The 12,808-nt window shown below is 44.9% G+C and overlaps 4 protein-coding genes across 4 annotated transcripts; 2 read left to right on the plus strand and 2 right to left on the minus strand.

The window, feature by feature from the left end:
• Positions 1-4,896: 4,896 nt before the first annotated feature.
• On the minus strand, positions 4,897-6,024 carry HO173_008401 (uncharacterized protein; the record flags this gene model as incomplete). Its single annotated transcript, XM_037310301.1, has 1 exon — positions 4,897-6,024. The coding sequence occupies one exon, from the start codon at positions 6,022-6,024 to the stop codon at positions 4,897-4,899; it is 1,128 nt and encodes a 375-aa protein (XP_037162887.1).
• A 1,326-nt stretch (positions 6,025-7,350) lies between these two features.
• HO173_008402 (uncharacterized protein) lies at positions 7,351-8,932 on the plus strand (the record flags this gene model as incomplete). The annotated part of the gene is made up of 2 exons (XM_037310302.1): positions 7,351-7,495; positions 7,554-8,932. 2 exons carry the CDS (start codon positions 7,351-7,353, stop codon positions 8,930-8,932), a joined length of 1,524 nt encoding a protein of 507 aa, XP_037162888.1.
• Positions 8,933-9,180: 248 nt separating this feature from the next.
• Positions 9,181-10,183, plus strand: HO173_008403 (uncharacterized protein; the record flags this gene model as incomplete). The annotated part of the gene is made up of 2 exons (XM_037310303.1): positions 9,181-9,711; positions 9,839-10,183. The coding sequence occupies 2 exons, from the start codon at positions 9,181-9,183 to the stop codon at positions 10,181-10,183; spliced, it is 876 nt and encodes a 291-aa protein (XP_037162889.1).
• A 341-nt stretch (positions 10,184-10,524) lies between these two features.
• Positions 10,525-12,630, minus strand: HO173_008404 (uncharacterized protein; the record flags this gene model as incomplete). Its single annotated transcript, XM_037310304.1, has 6 exons — positions 10,525-10,793; positions 10,847-12,035; positions 12,086-12,251; positions 12,308-12,434; positions 12,487-12,537; positions 12,588-12,630. The coding sequence occupies 6 exons, from the start codon at positions 12,628-12,630 to the stop codon at positions 10,525-10,527; spliced, it is 1,845 nt and encodes a 614-aa protein (XP_037162890.1).
• Positions 12,631-12,808: the final 178 nt, after the last annotated feature.

The following is a 12,808-nucleotide window of genomic DNA, read 5'->3' on the forward strand; positions in this document are numbered from 1 at the left end:
ACGCGATATAATACGTAATTTAATTTCGAATTAAGACTTTCTATTTATAAGTAAATTCTAAATAACGCTATATTAATATCTAGGTGCGAAGCGTAAACTAAGTATTACGTTTTATTCTTAGATTAATAGTTAGATTAAGAGATAAAATTAGATACTAGAATATTATCTACGAGTATACTATAATTATAAATAGAATAACTAGTCTAAAATCTTATTAATAGCTACGTTTATATATAATAATAGCGTATATATAAATATTAGCAAGATCTTATAAGATCTATTAATAAGATATATAGTAGACTTAGAAAATGTTTCTAAAGGTAGAATCTTAAGAGAGAAAGCACCGCTTATTATAGAGTAAGTAGAATAATTATAAGAGATAAGATCGTATCTAAAAGAATTATAAGAGCGAGCGTTAAAGTAATAAGTAAAGTATTATAATAGTAATTATAAGATTATAATCTTTAAGAAAGAAGATAAAGTACTATTATAAAGCTTAAATATATATATCTTATAATTAAAGAAGAAACTTGATTATAAGTAATTTAAGCCTTTTAAAGTACTAGAGAAAATAGATATATAGACTTATAAGCTAAATCTTTCTACTAGATATAAAAAAATTTATTCTATATTTTATATATCGCTATTAAAGCCGTAATACTCGCGTAATAATAATTCGAAGTTATAAGTAATCTTAATTAATAAAGAAGAAGAGTAGGAAATTAATAAGATACTAGATAAAAGAGTTCGTAAGAGCGAGACTAAGTACTTTATTGATTGAAAAGACTCTTCACCTTACGAAGCTTTATAGAAATTAATAAAGTATCTCGAAAATATTAAAGATATAATTAAGAACTTCGAGTAAGTAAAGAAGTTATATAAATTAATATCTAAGATAAAATTAAAGATATAATCGTTAAAGGGGATTAAGAAGTAAGAAAGATCGCGGAAATAGTAGTAGTATAAGAGTTTCGAAGGGCGAATAAGTTATAATTAAAAGATCTAGCGAAAATAGCTAAAATATTTATAAACCGATTCTAAAGCGTCGAGGCGCTACGTATAATAAGAAAAATGGTTATTAGAGTTATATACAAGACCACCACTACTTAGCATTAGCTTATCTATTATCTCATACTAGAAAGCAACTATTTACCCAGAAGATTCATTAGATAATAAAAAGACCTAGCATAAGAGATAGCAAGAGAAGTAGCCAGAGAAGGGGCGAAGACGGCGGCGTTACGCCGAAGTTTCTCAATATAACAAGCTGTTACATATATTAGCTACACACCCTAGCATATACCAATAGAATTTATATCGGTTTAACGGCGAAGGGTAGCACGAACATTCCCGCCAGTGCGGGCCGCCTAAAAGACATCACCCTAGTAGATAGGGATTGAGTCTATAACGCATATATAACCCTCGCGGAAGTACCGCCCGTACTTACGCTAACGCGAGCTAGCAGAAAACGCGGTGCAAATCGCATAAGGGTTATATACGAGAGCACGCATACAACGGCAATAAAAGGGGACTAGTATACGTTAGCGTAACCTCTCAATTATTTAATATCTCTTTCACTCACGGTTGATGTCCGAAGTATGAATAAGGGAAGCAGCGACGGGAGTAGCGATAAGAGTAGTAATAAAAGTAGCGATAAGGGGGTTGATAGCCTTCTTAGCTAAGCACTTCTTTAAAATGAATATATATGTCTACCAGTAATAGCGCGAGGCGTAGAGACCACGATGGCTATAAGCACTTAATAACCCGCAGAGCCACGAGAGCGAAGGTTTAATACCACTATCGATATATTAATATACTTCTTATACTATCTATAAAGCATCGCAAAGCATTTTTTAAGGTGCTTATTATGTGTGAAGTTAATCTAAATAATTATAATCTTATTTAACTATTATCTTAATTAATATATATACTATACTATTACGATAATACGTAGCTCGCTATCGCGATATTACGATAAGAATAAATGAAGGTAAGATAGCAGATATAAAGAAGGACTAGGTACTTACTTATAATAGCGTTAATATTAATATTATTACTAAGAAGAATAAAAGTTAAACTGAAAATAAGTTTTTTATACTCACTAGCGCGACTTTCAACGATTATTATAATAGAATTATTATAATTATAAAGTGATAATATAATAATAGCGTATAATAATAATAATAATAGCACACCGTAATAGAGTAGTATTACGCCTATATTCTATTAATTAAAATAATAATATATATAGCGATGCTATCGCGATTTAGTATATAAATATAATAATATACTTAAGAAGATCTTAGAGTATATAATATAAATACGCTATTATAATATACGTTAGTTTAAACTACGTTTAAATTAATAATAGATAGCGTAGATAGTATTAATAAGTTCGTATATATTTAATTATAAGACGTAATAATAATAAGATTTAGAGGCTAAATCTTCTAAGGGGGGATATAGTTATAAGAGTAAAAGTACTCGAAGCGAATTAATAGACTCGCTTACGTTACTTACTAGGCTATAAGCTATATAGCTAGAGCGAGTATTTAATATACTTAATAAAGTCTTAAATACTTACGAGTCTTCTTTCCCCTTTCTCTTTCTTTAGTTATTAATTTAACTAGTAACTAATCTATTTATTCTATTAACTACGCATCTAGACCTCGTAATTATATAGCTACTACGCAGTTCTATTAAAAGAGGCCTTACTACCTCACAGCTAGCTAATTTTATTTAATATAGTTATAGAGATATAGGCGTTCTCTAAAGTTAATTAAAGAGATACTAACTTTACTAAGTACTTTAAATACGTATATCTACTTTCTATAGCTTAATAATATAGCATAAGCGTTATACGAAAGTTTTATATTTAAATGCAACTATATACTAGGTAAGCTACTCGGGAGTCGCACGGGCGTGGGCCGCTTTCGACTAGACTAGCGAGTGGGTTAGGTGTAAAGAGAAAAGCCGGCACAGTAGTGAGCACACGCAAAATCTGCAAATCTACTAGGTACTAGCATGGTTTCAGAGCTAGCAAAACTTTACTTCTTGATTCTATAATAGTAACCTGAGACATTATTATTTAGGGCAGATATAATTATTTAACGAATACAGAGGTCTACACCGAAAGTCCTACACCCGCCAAGACTCTTACGCTCAGACTTCGAATAACGCCCTATCTAAAGGGCTACCTAAATAATACGTCTAAAGTTCTTCGAAATCGCACCTAGCCCTAGCCAGGTTTCGAGGCTTAATACCCCTATTAAGTTAAAAGAAGTATCTAAAGTCTTATTCATGCGCTGTGAAAATATATTTCTAGACTTCCCCTCTATAGGGCCGCTTTCCGAAAGTAGGGTTAGGGCTACACTAGTGCGGGTGCAGGACTTTCGGTACAGACCTCTGTATCTTCAAATCTATTATTTAGCTTTGTAAGGAAATCTTTCATAAATGGTTTATATTATCTATATAAAAAGTTGGAGTGAGGAGGCCGAAGGGAGGAAGATAACGAGGGGTTGTAAGAAAATGTAGCAAAAGTCATGCATAGAGAAAGTCTTAATTTCTCTGCGTTCCAAGAGGAGAAAGTTTTCGTTTGCACACGTTCTCGTGCATGTCGACCAGAACGATTGAGCTCTTCGTAAGTTTTCTCCAAGACAACAATAACGATCATTGAGGGAAAGTCCGTGGCAATTGTCACTCTTTTACGGCAACTCGCCTGGACCTGTAAGACTTTAACAAGTTATTCTTGCCCTCTGTGCATGACTTCTGCTACATCCTCGTAGCTGAAATGGCAATTTTCTTGAAAAAAATCGTGAAATTGGTCACTATTTTCCGGCAACCGTCGAACATCTACAATTCCTTTAAGGGTTTCCGCCCTCTATGCATGACTTTTGCTACATACTCTCAGTTTGCTCTGGTCTTGGAGCAGCGGCAACCTGTATAATTACTTTTGGCTTCTCTCCTCGGTCGGAACGGGGAGGGGCCGTACACAACGTCCTTTGATGAGAGATGGAGGATTATGCTGAACTTTGGCTGGCAAGAAAGTTCCACGAGAATCGATCCAGCAATATCAGGGAGTTTGTTCCACGCATTGATAGCCCGACTTCAAAATCGCCGCACTGACTGATGCGGCCACCGGATCTCGCTTCAGATGATATTGGGATGGATACCTGTACTCTGCAGCCTGCTCATTTCCGTCTAATTCGGTCAGCGCGCTACTCGTTTAATCTCAGTCAGGGCAAGAGCTCACTGAAGGCAATATAGATATATTCGATGATCAATGGAACCCACACCGCGACCGCTATTATCTGTCCAAGACTCCAAGTGTATGAAATGAAGTAGTGCTCAACAAAGGCCGTGAACAGCATGGTCTGTGCAGCGAAGCATAGCGACCACGGAAGCATATACCAGGGTCCAGAAAGGACACCTGCGAAATGTTCTCCGCAGAGAGGTGAGGATGTTGTTTCGGCGAAATCTGGCAGCAGCCCTTGCGCGGAAGGGAATGTAGCCTTCAGCGCCGAGGCTCTTTTCGACAATGCAGTACAAGAGCCAAATGATGCAATTGGCCCATACGACCCAAATCCGATAGTTGGAGGTTGTATCTCCTAATGGCAGAAACTTGTTGCTTAACTTTGAGTGCCCACAGAGCGTTGGCAGGTATCCAGCGTTGGATTTTGCATAGATTTCACACGATGGCGTATGGGAAGACACATCGTTGACATTTGGAGTAGATTGGTAAGTCGACTCAAAAAAGCAATATGCAGAACCCATGGTCGCTGTAGCCAGGAGGACAGTGATCGTTGATCAGACGATCACATACCATGAATGGCGTCCGTAGCGTGTGATACATGCAAGGACCACACATATGGGCACAGAGACCCTAGTTGCTAAAAGCACTCATACATTGCCATCGACGAGGTCTGCGTCAAAGGTTGGCTCGTAGCTCGTTAAGTAAACACTGATGTCGCTTTGGTTTTGGTGAAAGAGGATCAAGGCGGTGATCTGAATGGTGCTTGCAAAGTAGCATTGAGCCTTATGGAACTCGACTAGGGCTGTGATCAGGTTGTCTTTATGTTTTGTCAATGGGGTCTGAAGCTCAATCCGAGGCTCGTCATGCTTCTTTATATCGTCAGGGGCTGGGGTCTCCTCCGGCTTCGTAGAAAATAATTCGAGGATTATTAGAGCAACCAGATCGAGAACAGCGATACCCGAATGTATCACGAAGGACGAAAAGACCTGGATGTTGACAGTCAGTAGCACGTTAACGTTGCTGGGTGTTAAAAATGCAGAACCTACTCCAATTCCAGCAAGATCCGGATTGAGAGTTATCGGGTTGCATACTGGATTCCGCAGTCGATATTGGCCATTTGAGGAAATATATTCAGCCTTGTAACATTTCTCGAATTTGAAAACCTCCAAGACATATTTCAAGGCTCGAATCCTGGTCCAGAAGAGGAAATATGGACTTGGAAGATACATACTGTTGTTCATGCAAGTTTTGAGGCTTGAGACAGTGCTGGCCCAGCCAGCACTGCCTGCATGCGTGCCGAAAGGAAGAATGTCATTCCTCGAGCAGTTAGCTGGTATAGTACCGTCGTCATTAAAGGAAAACTGTTTCACATCGCTGTAAATCTCGACTAGGCAGTCACTGATAGTGTCTGCGTATGACAGAGTATACGGAATGTCGTCCAAGTTCAGGCCAACTGCATTGAATGGTTCCAGAAGAGTCAAAGATCTGGTGTCATTGGGCGGAAGAAGAAAATTGCCCAATCCATCGTAGGTCAAAGAACTGACTAACGTAGACCACAAGCCGCAAGTCACCAGTGTATCGCTGTTGGTTAATTCAAAAAGTGATATGCTATCGTTGCATACACTTGAACACTTAGTGATTGGGTACTCGTAGACTACGGAGTTTCCGTAGTCTATTTCCGTTGAAACGTTGACGAATCTGCAGGGTCGAACAACGGATAAATTCTCATTGAAGGTCAACCATGGTTGTATTGTGGAACTAACTAGTAATGCCATTGTCGAATTGAAAGAGCCAGGTCAGTGTAAAATAAAATAAGAGAAGAAGCCGCAACATATGAAGGAAATTAGTCCTTGCTCTCTATTGCAACCATGCTGACGAACTCGCTGTCCCCCATCAAGCATCCGGATGATAAGCATAAGCTGAAACCGTTTTTTTAAGTTCCCTAATACTTAAGTATTTGTATAGGGGTAACGAGGCTCCGCCCTTCGAAAAGAATTAACAAGAAGATCTAAGAGAATGTACCTTACATCTTCTACTCCTCGCGACCTACGACATAAATCCCAGAGGCCCGAAAACGAGCGTATGACTTCGTACCGCGCGTTCTTTCATTATTCTTTCAAGAATAGGCGAGTCAACTGCTGACAAGATCGCATAGGGTGGACTGCCGATTTTCAGCCGCATAAGTGAGACGGCACAGGCGTTCAAACATGTATTCTCACTACGAATCAAGCGTTTAGAAGCTGTAGGATCAGAATAAGGAGAAGCTACCTGTATCAGTAGCATAAGGCTGTGGACATTTTTATCACCGTGCACTCAAGACTTGAAATATACGGCGTTACTCGCCTACGTGTAACTTTCCAACGACTGGCCTGTTCGTCTTATACTTCTGTACTTCTGCGGTAGTAAGGAAGCATTGAATCAACGAATCTAAAACTACGAGTATCTGAGTAGAAACTCGACAATTTACGATGACAGATTCATCTTCTTCCTACCGCCGCCATGAACTCCGGCAGCGGCCTCAGCTGTCATGGGGACGGCTTTCGCAGCGGAATACCATAAGGCCGATTCTCGAGTTCACAAAGAAATTGCTTAGTCTTAGTGGCTTCTGCTTTACAGGAGGGGTGTGCCGTAATGACCTTGCGATATGATTGGCCCCCGAAGCGAGGAACGAATGTACTTAGGGCTGGCCATAGGATACCCTAAGCCCTAGTAGGGTCGAGACGGCGCTTAGCGCGTCTGCATTACTACATTAACATTCGAGGATCGTACAGTTTAGATGAAAAAGTCGCGCAGTCGATGAAGCTTGAGAGCCTTCGCTGCATGTCTATTCCTACTTTATTTAAGACACCTCCATAAAAGTTCTGCAGGGTAAGGGCCGAGCTCGCTTAGCAGCCGACCAAAAGCCAGTCCATGCACAGAGCACCCGATTAGGACTAACGTGGCCGCTCTGCCGCGCGGTAATCCTCAGTCAAGGATACAGTAGGCGTCTGCGCATTTAGATCTCTGCCAGTCCGGCGGCAGCTTCCTCAAGATGTTGGGATCCCGATCAGCCCATCAACTCAAGTCCTGTAGCCTCCAGGTGCACTGAAGCTCCTCGAGCCATGCAAAAATGGCACATCCACTCTGCAGTCGGCAGAGGTGGACCGGTTTTATACCAATTGAGAAGCACAATCGTCTCCTCTCGTCACTACCTCCATATTACCTCCCCTCGCGCTCAGGAAAATTTGAAGGACAGAATCGTAGAAGGTCATATTGGGCCCCAAACTGCCATCTATGAATTCTCTCTTCTGACAGACCGCTATAGAACCGTCAAAGCTCCCACCCAACCGCGCCAAACGTCTCCGAGAAGCAACTTCTTCCATAGAAAATCTCTATCTCCGCTCTACTGCTCATGACAACTCGAAATCTGGCCATAGCAAAACAGATTATAGATCTGTGTCTTTAGAAGGCTCCTCACGCGACCAACCATCTCTGCTCGCTTCGCGGCATATCGGAGGGGTGCCGCTGAGCAAAGATGCTATCGAGGGCACCCGAAGAGCCCCATCATTAGATGGTGGCAGATTTACAATGGCTCCTGGTAGACGGCAACCGTTCCCCAGAGCTGAAATTCCCGCTGGCCGAGAAGTAATTCAACCAGCTGTGGATGCTAGGAGTTTGGGTGCTAGGCCTGAGGGAGCACAGGGGCCTTTTCTTATGAGGAGAGTTCCGAGGGACGCTCCTTGGGGTCCTCCAGAGAGATCAATATTCCAGTCTCGAGACCTGCAAGGCGACAGTGGCGCCCAGAGTCACCGTTTTGAATATACGAATAGTGTCCAACCACGCTCTCCCAGAGAAGAGCTCGGTATCCAGCAACGTCCTCCCCGAGAGGGATCAGCTCGCTATGCTGGTACCCAAGGAGCCGAAAAAGCTGGCCAAGCTTTCCAAACCCGCTTCACAAGAGATCAAAGTAACTTCAAAGCTCGCACCCCGAGACGCGAAGGACCGCCCCAACAGTCAGGCCGAAGCCGCGGTGGTCGTTCGCAAGCCTCTCGCGACAGTGGCAATTCCGATCCTCGACGGCGGAAACGTGGCGTCGAAGGTAACTATGACAAGGGAGACCGCCGTAGCCGCGACCAGGAAAAATGGACAGAAGAAGAGCAACAGTATCTGAAAGAGAAAGCAGAGCGGAAATCGCAGAAATCTCTGGAGTACGAGCCGGTGGAATGTAGTAGGGAGACGTTTACCGGAATGGGGCCTGCCACTGCATCAGATGAGTGGGGTATGAGCGAGATGCTTGGAGAACGACTGCTGCTCGCGAGGAAATATCTAGATCAAGAATTCATACAGTGGGATAGTAAAGAGCAAAAGGCTGATGTGATGGCTGTGGTTGAGAAGCTGAAGGCTGTCAAAGAAGACGGGAAATCCAATGCGGAGAAGGAGCAAGCTAAGGAAGCTTCGTCAACGTCAGGGAATGGGGATCAGCAAGCACATGCTCTGATGCAGAAGTTATTTGCAGGGGAGTATGCAAAGTTCAAGAGACTAGGGAAATACGATGTTCTAGGGAATGTGGAGATGTACGTGCACCGGAACGACAGCTTCTACCCTGACGATGAGAAGTCATTATTGGAGAAGGTGAGAAGTATATTGCCTGCCGAACAAGCTTCGAAGGTTGGGAGAGGAGCGAGGAAAGAAGTGAAAGCATGAGCTAGATGCAGCTGAATTGAGAGACCGCAGTCACATATCGTTGTATGGTCTCAGGTAGATAGGTTAGATTGTACAAAGGCCTCCTAGAACTATCAGCAAGCACTTTTCTTCATGAGTCACAGCGAATTGAGGGAACAGTACCAGAAGCATAGACACCGGAGCGCTTGACTTGGTCCGAAATAAGCGTAGCGCAACCCTAGCATCAAACGTCGAGAGTTCAGGAACCCCGACCACAGCTCCAACCAGCAATGCGGGCAAAGCTGCCCACCACACTCATTTCTACACTCTCACGCCCCCGCTTCCCCCGCCCGCCCTCAAGGATCACCCTCCAGCCATGCTGCCCCAATAACCCAGCCCCAACCCATCCCACCCTCCCCCCTCCCACCCGAACCCTCACCACAACCACCCCCCTCCTCAAAAAGGGCGGGAAACAAGACTCCAAACGCACCGTCTCCCTCAACGCCTCCAAAGCCCAATCCCAAGCCCACTCCCCCACCGTCAACGCCTTCGACTTCTCCGACTACGAAGCCGCCATCGAGCACGCGCACGAGCACCTGAAGTCGGAATTGGCCAAGATCAAAGCCGGGGGCCGGAACGCGGAGGACATTGAGGGATTGAGGGTGGTGTTGGGGAAGGGCGGTGGGGAGGGTAGGGGGGATGGGGGCAACGAAGGGATAGGGGGGAGGGGGAGAGCGGAGCGGGAGAGTGTGAAGTTGGGGGATGTGGCGAGCGTGGTGGCTCGGGGGCGGAACGTTGGGGTTTTGGTTGGGGAGAAGGACGTACGTTTGGAATTCCCCTACTGTGACAACCAATCCTCCTCCCCCCCATCTTCCCCACGGCCCAGCCGCATCAGTTCTTGGAACCATTGCAGCCGCAAGCGCTGAACTGACACGACACGTTACACAGCACCTCAAACCCGTCCTCTCAGCGCTCGCCTCCCTGCCCTCCCTAACCTACACCACCTCGCCCACGGACCCTCTAACCCTCACGATCGCCATACCCCCCGTGACGGCCGAGTCCCGGCTCGCAGCCAAAAAGCAGGCCGACAAAAAGGGGGAGGAAGCGTTGTTTGCGTTGCGGGAAGCGAGAGGGGCGCAGAGGAAGAAGCACCGGAGTATGGAATTGGGGAGACTGGTTGGGCCGGACGAGCTGAGGAGGGCGGAGAGGGAGGTGGAGAAGGTGAATGAGGGGGCGGTGGGGGAGGCGAGGCGGTTGGTTGAGGGGTGTAGGAGGGGATTGGAGGGGGGATGATTGTTGGAGGGGGTTATGCGGATATGCCTGCATGATGTGAAAAAATGAAGTTTGTACGACAGCTTTGAAGATGGTGAAATGTGTGGGCATGTCTGGTCTTTGTCTATTCACTCTAGCTAAACCGCAATTTTTATAGAAGGATCCAGAGACAAAAGCCTTCGAGACAAACGAATATTACATGCGCGAGACGAGATGATGTGAAGGGGCATCTCCATCAACCTGGCCAGAAAGTAGTGTAACTTTTGAGCACAATAGGGCCCGCAATAGCATGCCACAAATCCGCTACGACACATCGTGGATATCGTCAAATGCACAGCTCTTCTGTTCCGTGAATCGAAATTTTAGCGTGTAGACATGGCCTTAGTCACTAGTCTCTTCAGAGCCAGCTCCTTCTTCTTTAGATCCTCAGAGTTGGAGTCTTCGATTTCCAATTGGGCCATCGCGTCGCTGAGGGCGGTCTCGATCTTCTCCTTCGTCTTACCTTTAAGCTTGAGAGACATCGTTGGATCCGAAGTGATTTCTTCAACGCGGGAGATGTATGATTCGAGTTGTTGTCGGGCCTCGAACTTCTTGCTGAAAGCATCGTCGCTGTTTTTGAACTTTGCAGCATCTAAAACACGGTCAGTAGGAACATGCAAGGGTGTTTTTTGATTGAATACTTACCGCTGATCATGTTCTCAATCTCGCTCGACGAGAGCTTGCCAACAGAGTTGGAAATAGTGATGTTCGCACTGCGTCCAGATGTCTTTTCTGTAGCAGTGACCTTGAGAATCCCATTGACGTCGACTTCGAAGACGACCTCAAGAACGGCGTCACCAGCCTTCATAGGCGGTATCGGTGCAAGAGTAAATTCACCCAAAGAGGTATTGTCCTCGCAATTGACACGCTCGCCCTGGAACACTGGAAATTGCACAGTCTGTTGGTTGTCTGCGACGGTAGTGAAAGTACGCTTCTTGATCGTTGGGACAGTCTGTCCGCGGGGAACCACGGCAGCAAAGATGTTGCCTTCCATCGCAACACCAAGCGAGAGAGGAACGACGTCGAGCAGTAGAAGATCCGCGGTGTCAGCAGATGTGGCTTTCCCTGACAAGATACCAGCTTGAACAGCAGCGCCATAGGCAACAGCCTCGTCGGGATTTATGCTTTTTTCCAGTTTCTTGCCATCAAAGAAGTCGCTAAGGAGCTTTTGTATCCTTGGAATACGAGTAGAACCACCAACAAGCACAATCTCGTCCACTTTGCTCTTGTCGAGGTTTGCGTCTTTCAGTACCTGTTGTACTGGGTCGATGGTGCCGTTGAAAGCTTTAGCGTTGAGGTCTTCGAAACGGGCACGGGTGATCTGAGCATTGAAGTCCTCTCCATCGAAAAGAGAGTCGATTTCAACGGTGGTTTGGGTACCGTTAGACAACGTACGCTTGGCCCGCTCACAAGCCGTTCGTAAGCGTCGAAGAGCACGCGAGTCTCCTGAAAGATCCTTTTTGGTCTTCCGCTGAAACTCCTTCTTGAAGTGGTCCAAGAGATTCGTGTCAAAGTCTTGACCCCCGAGATGGGTATCACCAGCCGTGGCCTTGACGGTGAATACTCCTCCCTGAATGTGCAGCAGAGAGACATCGAAAGTTCCTCCTCCTAAATCGTAGATCAGAACATTCCTCTCCTTCTCGGACTTTCCAGAGCCGAGACCATAGGCAATAGCAGCAGCCGTGGGTTCGTTGATGATTCGCAGGACTTGTAGATCAGCGATTGCGCCTGCGTCTTTCGTTGCTTGACGCTGGTTGTCGTTGAAGTATGCAGGTACGGTGATAACAGCCTTCTTTACTTTCTTGCCGAGCTTGGTCTCTGCGACCTCTTTCATCTACAGACCTGTCAGGAACAGAAAGCTACGTGAAGCGCTGGCAAACGTACTTTCATTAAAACCATAGACGAGATCTCTTGTGGAGAGAACGTCTTGGTCTCCTTCAGGTATTGAACTTGCACCATTGGATTTCCTCCCTGGTCCACGACCTTGAAAGGCCATGACTCGATATCTTTCTTGACTGTAGGGTCGTCGAATCTTCTTCCAATAAGACGCCTAAGGGAATCGTTAGCGATAACCCTCCAGAAAAGCCTCTTCTGGAAGTGACTTACTTGATATCGAAGATTGTGTTCGCGGGATTCATAGCCGCCTGGTTCTTTGCCGACTCGCCAATCAATCGCTCCTCGTCCGTGAAAGAGACGAAGGATGGTGTGGTGAAGCTACCCTGCTCGTTTGCAACTAAAGAGCAGCAAGTTAGTTCTTCCTCGTGCTGTAGGAGTATTCGACGTACTGATCTCGACATTTGTTCCCTCATAGTTGGCAACACATGAATACGTGGTACCTTTGTCCACGATGAGCAAACTCCAAGGCGCAAGCTACGGACGGTCTTACCCAAGTCAATGCCTATTGCTCCTTCGTAAACTTCGTCCGCCATGATGTAAATATGTGGCTAAGTCAATAGAAAGCTGCGGAAACGTTGATTAGGAAAGAAGAGAGGTCCGTGGCGAAGAGAGCGGTGTGAAGGATTTCGTAAGGGAAGCTCAAAATTTTTAAGACACCAAAACGGTGGGAAGATCATACCCGCACCCTAGCGTGATACTTTACATAGGGCT

Source organism: Letharia columbiana (assembly GCF_014066305.1).
Source record: "Letharia columbiana isolate WasteWater2 chromosome Unknown Sc0000030_s1, whole genome shotgun sequence".
NCBI lineage: Eukaryota > Fungi > Ascomycota > Lecanoromycetes > Lecanorales > Parmeliaceae > Letharia > Letharia columbiana.